The sequence below is a fragment of the Triticum urartu genome, chromosome 2A (assembly GCF_056163025.1).
Source record: "Triticum urartu cultivar PI428250 chromosome 2A, HENAU_Tu73, whole genome shotgun sequence".
Lineage (NCBI taxonomy): Eukaryota > Viridiplantae > Streptophyta > Magnoliopsida > Poales > Poaceae > Triticum > Triticum urartu.
Genome location: NC_141874.1, coordinates 714,437,094 through 714,446,981, shown reverse-complemented (window position 1 = coordinate 714,446,981; position 9,888 = coordinate 714,437,094). Strand labels below are relative to the sequence as shown.

General features: G+C 48.6%; 1 protein-coding gene across 1 annotated transcript; it reads right to left on the bottom strand.

Annotated features, from left to right (window-relative positions):
• Positions 1-2,710: 2,710 nt before the first annotated feature.
• On the bottom strand, positions 2,711-4,037 carry LOC147987050 (uncharacterized). Its single transcript, XM_087542256.1, has 3 exons — positions 3,894-4,037; positions 3,216-3,492; positions 2,711-3,138 (listed from the first exon to the last, which is right to left on the bottom strand). Exons 1-3 carry the CDS (start codon positions 4,035-4,037, stop codon positions 2,711-2,713), a joined length of 849 nt encoding a protein of 282 aa, XP_087398382.1.
• Positions 4,038-9,888: the final 5,851 nt, after the last annotated feature.

Below are 9,888 nucleotides of genomic sequence, written 5' to 3'. Positions count from 1 at the left end.
ATTGAATTGGACCGGGCTGAATCTTGTGCCACGTCAGATTGCCACGCTGGATGCCTATGTGGCCTGGGGAGGTTGCTAGTGACCAAAACGCCACCGTAGACGTATTTTGGTCATAAACGTCTTCGACCATTCCAGAAGAAAGGTCGCTATAGTCAGTTTATGACGGCCAGCTTTTGACCTTATGTTTTTGGTCACAAAAAGGTCACAAATGGAAATTTGTGACCATTCAGTGACCAATAGTGGTGGTCACAAGTTGACATATTTCTTGTAGTGGCTGTGTGTCCCCTGAAGAAGGCTGTGAAATTTTGCGTGAGATCCACGAAGGAAATTGTGGTCACCACGTCAGTTCAAAATCTTTGGTGGCTAAAGCGTTCCGCCATGGCTTCTATTGGTTAACTGCTCATGCTGATGCGGAGGATCTGGTCAGACGATGTGACGGTTGCCAAAAGTTTTCAAGATGTGCTCATGTGCCCGCTCAAGAATTGAGAATGATTCCAATTACTTGGCCGTTTGCGGCTTGGGGGCTGGATATGGTTGGGCCTTTCAAAAGGTCCAAAGATAAGAAGACCCACCTCCTGGTGGCGGTTGACAAGTTTACAAAGTGGTTGGAGGCAGAACCTGTTAGCAAGTGTGATGCGGCCACGGCGGTTTAGTTCATCAAAAAAGTGATTTTCCGGTTTGGCTTTCCACACAGTATCATCACAGATAATGGTACCAATTTGTCCAAGGGTGCCATGAAGGAGTTCTGCGAACGTGAGCACATCTGGCTTGATGTTTCATCAGTAGCGCACCCACAGTCTAATGGTTAAGCAGAAAGGGCTAATCAAGAGATCTTTCGAGGCATCAAACCCTGACTTATGGTTCCTTTGCAGAGAACACCGGGTTGTTGGGTAGAAGAGTTACCATCTGTGTTATGGAGTATCAATACCACACCCAACAGATCAATAGGATACACACTGTTCTTCATGGTCTATGGAGCGGAGGCGGTTCTCCCCAGTGATATCTGTCATGACTCATCTCGTGTGGCGCCTTATGTTGAAGCGGACAACGAGACAGCACGACAAGATGCTTTGGACCTGTTGGATGAAGAGCGTGATATAGCAGCCGCCCGCTCGGTGATTTACCAACAGGATCTTCGTCGTTATCACAGTCGCCGAATCAGAACCAGAACCTTTCAAGAAGGAGATTTGGTGCTTCGGCTCATCCAAGATCAGACCGATATGCATAAGTTATCCCCACCTTGGGAGGGGCCTTTCGTGGTCAGCAAGAATCTGCACAACGGGTCATACTATCTGATCGATATTCGAGAGCATAAAGACTCACGTACATCAGAGGAGGAGACCAACAGGCCGTGGAACATAGCTCATCTTCGGCCTTACTATACCTGAGCCATTGGCTCTACTTATGTACATATTATGACAATGTATATATTATGATTAATATAATAAAACGGAACCTCAGCTAAAGCGGGGTATCTGTTCTTTCACATCATGTGTGGTTACACGGAGTTGTTCTGTCTTAAAGCGGCCTCCGGTTTACCCCTTGAATTTACTTTTTAAATATCACTTGGGGGCTTGGTCGTATCCGAATCAATGCAACACCTTTTGATAGGCGAAAGCCACCAGATCACTTGGGGACATGGTCAAGTCTGAACCAGTCACGCCTCTTGATCGGCCTAAGGCCACAGAATCACTTGGGGGCTTGGTCGAACCCGAACCATTGCCACGCCTCTTGATCGGCATAAATGCCACGGTTTCATTTGGGGACCTGGCTGACTTGAACCATAGCTACGCCTATCGGGAGCTTGGTCGTGTCCAACCATGGTAACGCCATCTGATCGGCTCAAATAAGCCTCTTTTTGCAAACAGTTTTATCATTGCCTTTGCTTCACAATTTTCTTTGATAGATATTTCTTTCTTTTTGTTGCGTTCTTTAAACCGACAAAGTTTTAAACCGGTTCAAACTGTCAATTGACGGGACACGGTCCATTTTTAATCCGGAGACTATTTGCTCGGGTTGATTTTCTATTCACATCTCGAAAAACACGGTGTTTATCATAACCCGGCACGGTTTACATGGTAAACCGGCATTACATACACAGGAGCTACTTTCTCCTTCGACGGTACAGGTTTATATACCTCCGTTTCAAGATTGGCAACGCCAACTTCATGCCCAACGATGGCAGGTATTTTGTATCACAAGATTTGATCGTATACCTAAATTTCATTGCATATATATACAAAGATCATAATCCGGCTGGCGGTACAACCGCCTTGGCAGTTTAAGATTTTGTGATTGCAGGAAAAATAGATTGAAGGTTTTGATCATTCAAACGAGGTGTAAGTACCAGTACCTATGCACGAAGGCATCTCAAAAGCAAGAGTATTGGCTATCCTATTACAAGGCAACATGGTGCCCAAATAAGATCATGTTTTTTTTCCGGCGGAATATAAAAGACCATCAAGTTAAACCGGCCTCCAGTTCAAGCTTCATCGCCGACTTGGTCTGATGGTTGCGGGTCATCTTGCGCCGCTTCAGCTTCTGCTTCCCTACCCAGTGGCTGGAAATCAACAGTTGTCCAGTCGATTCCCATTAAGGCTTGAAAGACAGCTTCATCATGGATCAGCAACGACGGTTCAATATCAGGAGCATAAGTATGCTTACGGATTGGAGGGATCAGATTCTCCGCTTCAGGAATTGGTGCAACAACTCATTTGTTCTGGTTGTCATATTGGGCTTGATAATGAGACAAGTCTGCCTCTTCCACCAATTGACAAGCTAGAGGGCGCACCTCCCGGTTTATCGCCCTCAGGTCCTCCTCATTGAACTCTGAGCCATCTTCCTTCAAGTGAGGGTAGCCTTGAGCCGCTTCAACAGGATCAAAATCCGGCACGCACGCTTTTGCCCGGATTAAGGCATTGATAGCACCAGTTCGAGCAGTAGATTTTTTCAGCTCTTCAACCCGGGCAGGAAGCATAGACAGTCTTTTCAGGGTGTCTTGGATCAAGGTGGGCGCCGGGTTGTTGTGGGAAGCAGTTGAGATGATCCGCTGCACGCCAGTATACAATTGCTCTATCAATGTATAGGCAGCTTTCAACTTCTTCCGCACATCTGACCCCAAGTGACCAATGCGTGTCCCTACAACATTACAAAGGATTCACAAACCGGACACGTCATAAGAAAGCCGAGTTACTACAGAAGTCAAGAAAGCTTACCAAAGATGGCGGCAGTCATGGCATGCACTTGACGCTTTACGCTGGTCAGTTCATCTACCACCGGTTTAAGTGCGGCTTCGGCATTTTCAACTCGCTTAGTCAAAGCGGCCTTCTCAGTGGCCCAGTCCGCCCACTCTTTCTTGAAGTCCTCCTTAAGCTGTTCCATGACGCTTAAAGCGCTGGTCAACTCCTCTTTAGCTTTTGAGGTTTCAGCTTGTTGGGACTTCAGATTTTCTTGGAGATCGGCGACTTGGTTTTCTTTTGTCTTCAGCTCAGCCTGCATACAGACAGTTATACGATTCAGAAAGCGGTGCAAGAATTGAAGTACCAACCACATAACAAGTTATGCACTTGGCACTTGGGGGCTAATGCATATTTGATCTTCATCTTTCAATTGATTATAAAGTCCCAAGATCAATACAAGTATTCAACTTGGCACTTGGGGGCTAATGGCTATTTGCTCGAATAAAATCCGATGCTGCGATGTCAATTACTTAAAGTCCCGGTTTAACTACATTAAGTTGAACCGGCCCTTGGGGGCTACATCAGTGAATTCTGAAGCATTAAGATTTACGTTAGCAAGTCCTGGTTTGAATGAAGATTCTAAACCGGCCCTTGGGGGCTAGGAGAATTAACAAGATTGAAATATCCAAGCAGGAAAAAGCATATGGAAGTTACCTCAAATTTTTCTTTCATCATATTCACCAGACTAGCTTCATAATCACGGCTGGTATACAGCCGGTTCAGGTAGCCAGAATGAAGATCTTGGGCATTCAGAGCAGCATAAGTCGCCAAATCAACATTCCACTTGCCTTTGCCCATGGCAGCAAATTCCTCTTTGGCAGTATGCTTGGATAAGGCGACAGGATTGCTTGGCTCTGTACGGCCAATGCCAGTAATCACAACATCATCATCCTTAGCATCACCGGTTTGCACTGGGGCATTCGGTTTGTCAGCAGGCTGGGATGGACTGGTGGATCTCTCAATCCGGATGGGGCTTGTGGGCTGGTCGATAGGGCCTGAGGTGTCAATAGGCCTTTCTTCAGCAATAAAGTCGTCATCTTGCTGTGGTGGGTCATTGGGTATATCTTCACGAATAGCCGCTTCAAGATCTGGTGTTTTATCCGGTTCAGGGGCGGTGTCCTCCTCAGCCGCTTTATCCAGGCGGGCCTTCTTGCTCGGCCTAGGCTTTGCTCTGAAAGGAGTGATAAAGTTAAATACAGCATATGGTACACAGTGATGCACCAGAAATGTTATGATAAGTATAGATTACCCAAGCACCATTTTGAGCGGTGGCAGCTGAGTAGCCGATGATTCGCCAGAAGATGAATGGGAAGTAACCTGATAATCGGAGTCAGATGGATTAAGAGGTTGACGAAAACAGCCCGCTTTAGGACAAGCACTGAAAAGCAATTTAGAGACCTCTAAACGGTGTTTCCGAACCGGACTGTTCAGTAAACCGGCGGAGGTAACTACCTGGCCGCTGTGCCGGGTTGTGCGGCGAGCTTTGTGCTGTTGGGTCTTCATAAGAAATTTGGGATCCAAGTAAGCAAGAGGATGAGAAAATTTAACCTTCCGGTTTGCCTGACGGATTTTTAGCGAAGGCAAAGGGTTTGAATCGGAAGAGAGAGTAATTACCTCTGCAACATCAACATGGCTGGTTTCGGCATCATCCTGACAAATATCATCATCAATAAGGCGTGTGAAAAATAAGCCAAGTGAATCAAGCTCTACCTCAAGGTTCGGATTACCCACATCATCATCAGCGGCCGGATCAGAAGATGCAGTGGTTTTCTTCTTATGAGCAGGCCTCTTCACGACTTTAGTCTTTGGCCGGAGTGGTCTTTCCGGTTTGTCTGGTTTTTCTGGTTTCTCCCGTGGAAGCTTCTTGCTCCAAAACAGATCATCGCCCTGTTTAAACAGATGTTGATATTAAAGGATGGACAGATATAGCAATGACCGGTTCAGTAAAAAGTAAAATCAAAATCTTACAGCTGGCGGTTTGTTGGTGGCACAGAAGGGAAGCAGGCCGGTTCGGGCACAGATGTGTTCCGGTTCGTTCAACATTTTCTTCCCAGCTTCTGTGACTTCTTTGTCGGTGAGCTGGATGTTAACATGTCGCAGTGGGTCATCGACACTGCCAGTATACTCGCACATCAAACCGGAGTGCTGACTAAGGGGCAATATGCTCCACGATATCCAACAGCGAGCGAGATCAACTCCTGTTAAACCGTTGGCCATGAAGGCTCTGAGCTTGGACAGTTGAGGAGTGTATTTACTTCTCTCCTTGGCAGTTAACCTTTGCGGAAAAGGGTGTGTATTGCTAAGCCGCTCCGGACGAAAGCCAGGCAAAGGATTTTCATCAGCAGGGGAGGTGTCTTTGCAGTAGAACCATGTGTGATTCCACTCTTTGGGGTGGCTGTGCAGTTTAGCGTGAGGGTAAGTGACCTATTTTCTTTTCTGAATCGCCACACCACCCAATTCCGTATTGGAACCATTAGTAAACTCTGTGCGGCTGTTTAGATGGAAGCAGTCTCTAAACAACTCAACTGTGGGTTCCTCTTGAAAGAACACCTCACAGAGCACTCGGAAGTGATATATGTTGGTAACAGAGTTGGGGCTAGTGTCTTGCGGGCGGAGTTGAAAATTGGCTAAGACATCCCGGTAAAATTTAGAACCGGGCGGATTAAAGCCCCGGGCTAAGTGATCTGCGAAAACGACGACTTCTCCCTCTTGAGGTGTGGGAGGACATTGTTTACCAGGGACCCTCCAATGGATATTGTCTTTGCTGCTTAAAGCGCCGGTCAGGACTAAATTGTTCAATTGAGTTTCTGTGACGCGAGAAGGGACCCAGTTGCACTCATATACTTGCTTGGCCATGATGAAATCTACAAAATAAGTGATTCCGGTTCAAGAATGTGTTGGATAAATGTATACTAGTATATACAACGTTAAACCGGAGACAGCTATATCTAAACTGGAGTTCTATGAAGCATCTGGCCAAAGAGTTCCGGCGGTTCAACAAGGGGACTAATGGTATATGCCGGTTTGTTAATTTTTTCTACACCAAGTTAAACCGCCTGATCTAAGCATTGAAGCAGTTGAGATTGTGGATGGATAAATATACAGAAATAGGTTTCACAAAGATTTCTCTACAACATTGGATCTGAAGCAAGTTCAGAAAAGAAGGAAAATATTCAAAAGCTCAAAGAAGAACGATATTGAATCAATGGGCAGAAGTATATATGAGATCTATGGTTTTGGGCGTGAAACTAAAGGCGGATAATAAAAGTTGCCGCTACACAGAACAGGGGTTCACAGATGCGTCCAGGAGCTAGTATATGAATATGAACAGATGATGAACACTGCAAGAACACGAAACCCTAGAATAGATCTATGCTGAGAAGAGCAGAAGACCTACCGGGGCTGAGGAAGACGCGGAAGGTCGCCGTGGTTTTCTAGCGCATTCAGGTTGATGCAGCGGCCAAGGTCGGTGCAGAAGACGACGGCGGCAGCGGAGCTCTAAGACTGGCGACGCGAGGAAGACGAAGAGGAAGGGTACGAAGGGGAGAAAAGAAATGACCCTTCAGTCCTATTTATAAGGCAAAAAGACATGTGTCAGGCGCGTGAATCAAGGAACCGCGAATTTTGGAAGTGGAGCTGTCGCCTCGGGTGTTATGGATTTATTAAACAAGGAGATATCATGGATACTTTCTTTATGACAGATGATGTCATTCCGGTTTACAGCAACTGGAGAAGATGACATCACGGCGGTTCAACAACTACAAGAAGATGTTGAAGATGAAGATTTTTGCGAAGGATTGACATGAACCCGTTCAAATCAATCTGGGGCCTAATGTTGGCGATATTACTACTGGGCGTAAACCGGCCTATTTGGGCCGGGTTAACTTCACCAGTAGTCCAAGAGTGTTAAAGCCCAAGAAGATAGATGAGGGCCCAAGGCCCGTAGTCGGTTTAAGATTTGTAGCCGTAAACCGGCATTTGTATGTAAACTTGTGCTGTAAGTTAGGAATAAGGAGAGGCCAACCCGGATATGAATATGAACTGGTGTTGGGATTCTGTGACCCGACGGGTGTCACCCGTGGATATAAGGGGACGACCCGGCGGCGGTTCAGGATGACAGACAACAACTCGAGACTTAGGCGAAGCTTGTTTGCTCCCTACTCATTGAAACCCCATCAATTCCATCACAACTAGACGTAGGCTTTCACCTTCATCGAAGGGGCCGAACTAGTATAAACCCTCTTGCGTCCCTGTGTCCGCTTTAACCCCTTCAAGCTAACCCGTTGCGATGGCTCCACGACTAAGTCCTTTCATGAGGGCATCTGCCGTGACAAAACCACGACAGGTGGCGTGGCCTCTGGATGAACAGGACCCCGTGGTGTGGTGGAGGGCTGGACGAACAATAGATGGTGGAGGGGTGCCCGTGGAGGGGTGGATGAACAGGACCCCGTGGTGTGGAGGGCTGGATGAATAGTAGACGGTAGAGGGGTGCCCGTGGAGGGTGGTTGAACAGGACCCCGTGGTGTGGAGGGCTGGATGAACAGTAGACGGTGGAGGGGTGGTTGAACAGTAGCCGGTGGAGGGGTGGTTGAACAGTAGCCGGTGTAGTAGCGCACGGTGGAGGCTGGATGAACAGGAGCCCGTGGATGAACAGTCGCAGGTGGAGGCGGGAGGAGGTCGACGGTGGATGAACAGTAGCTCATGGAGGCTGGAGGGGGTCGACGGTGGAGATGAACAGTATCCCGTGGAGTCTTGTTTTGCGGTACGCCACACCCCTCCCGATGAACAGGACCCCCGTTTCGACCGTAGAGCTCCAACGCAAGTCCGTTTCCTCCGTTTTGCGGTACGCCACACCCCTCCCGATCAACAGGACCCCCGTTTCGACCGTAACGCTCCAACACAAGTCCATTTCCTCTGTTTTGCGGTACGCCACACCCCTTGAGTGAGTCCTGGATTAGGGGGTGTCCGGATAGCCGGACTATACCTTCAGCCGGACTCATGGACTATGAAGATACAAGATTGAAGACTTTGTCCCGTGTCCGGAAGGGACTTTCCTTGGCGTGGAAGGCAAGCTTGGCAATACGGATATGTAGATCTCCTACCATTGTAACCGACTCTGTGTAACCCTAACTGTCTCCGGTGTCTATATAAACCGGAGGGTTTTAGTCCGTAGGACAACACAATAATCATACCATAGGCTAGCTTCTAGGGTTTAGCCTCCTTGATCTCGTGGTAGATCTACTCTTGTACTACCCATATCATCAATATTAATCAAGCAGGACGTAGGGTTTTACCTCCATCAAGAGGGCCCGAACCTGGGTAAAACATCATGTCCCCTGCCTCCTATTACCATCCGCCTAGACGCACAGTTCGGGACACCGACATTGGTGCTTTCATTGAGAGTTCCTCTGTGTCGTCACTTTTTAGGCCCGATGGCTCCTCTGATCATCAATAGCGATGCAGTCCAGGGTGAGACTTTTCTCCCCGGACAGATCTTCGTCTTTGGCGGCTTCGCACTGCGGGCCAATTCACTTGGCCATCTGGAGCAGATCGAAAGCTACGCCCCTGGCCATCAGGTCAGGATTGGAAGTTTAAACTACACGACTGACATCCGCGGGGACTTGATCTTCGACGGATTCGAGCCACAGCCGAGCGCGCCGCACTGTCATGATGGGCATGATCTAGCTCTTCCACCGAACAGTGCCCTGGAGGCCGCACTCGCGTCGGCTCCGACCCTTAATTCGGAGCCAACTGTGCCGATCGAGGATGGGTGGTTGGACGCCGCCTCGGGGGCTGCGATCCCAACGGCGATCGAGCCGAACACCAGCCCCGCACTCCGCAAGGCCCGTGACTCCGAGGGGTCGGACTCCTCTCCGGACTCCGAGCCCTCCACGCCCCCGCCGATCGAATCTGATTGGGCGCCGATCATGGAGTTCACCGCCGCGGACATCTTTCAGCACTCGCCCTTCGGTGACATTCTGAAGTCACTAAAATCTCTCTCTTTATCAGGAGAGCCCTGGCCGGACTACGGTCAGCAAGGTTGGGATACGGACGATGAAGAAATTCAAAGCCCACCCACCACCCACTTTGTAGCCACTGTCGACGATTTAACCGACATGCTCGACTTCGACTCTGAAGACATCGACGGTATGGACGCCGATGCAGGAGACGATCAAGAACCAGCGCCTATAGGGCACTGGAAAGCCACCTCGTCATATGACATATACATGGTGGAGACGGCAAAAGAGGGAGATGGCGATGGAACAACGGAGGATGACCCCTCCAAGAAATAGCCTAAGCGCCGACGTCAGCGGCGCTGCTCAAAATCCCGCCAAAGCAAAAATAGTGATTCCGGCACGGGAGATAATAATACTCCGGAGAGTGCTGAAGAAAACCCCCTCCAGCAAGATTCAGCATAGGAGGATGGAGAAGCCAGCCCTCATGAGAGAGCGACAGACAGAGAGGTCGAGGACGATAATTATATGCCTCCCTCCGAAGACGAGGCAAGCCTCGACGACGATGAATTCGTCGTGCCAGAGGATCCTGTCGAGCAAGAGCGTTTTCAATGCAGGCTTATGGCCACGGCAAGCAGCCTCAAGAAAAAACAGCAACAACTTAGAGCTGATCAAGATTTTCTAGCCGACAGATG

What these genes read in the sequence shown, in the direction of transcription:
- LOC147987050 (XM_087542256.1), bottom strand. Translation starts at nt 4,037, where the DNA reads ATGGGCAAAGGCAAGTGGAATGTTGATTTGGCGACTTATGCTGCTCTG. An exon ending in TGATGAAAGAAAAATTTGAG is followed by an intron (nt 3,493 to 3,893) that starts GTAACTTCCATA and finishes GTCTGTATGCAG; the next exon opens with GCTGAGCTGAAGACAAAAGA. An exon ending in CATGACTGCCGCCATCTTTG is followed by an intron (nt 3,139 to 3,215) that starts GTAAGCTTTCTT and finishes GTAATGTTGTAG; the next exon opens with GGACACGCATTGGTCACTTG.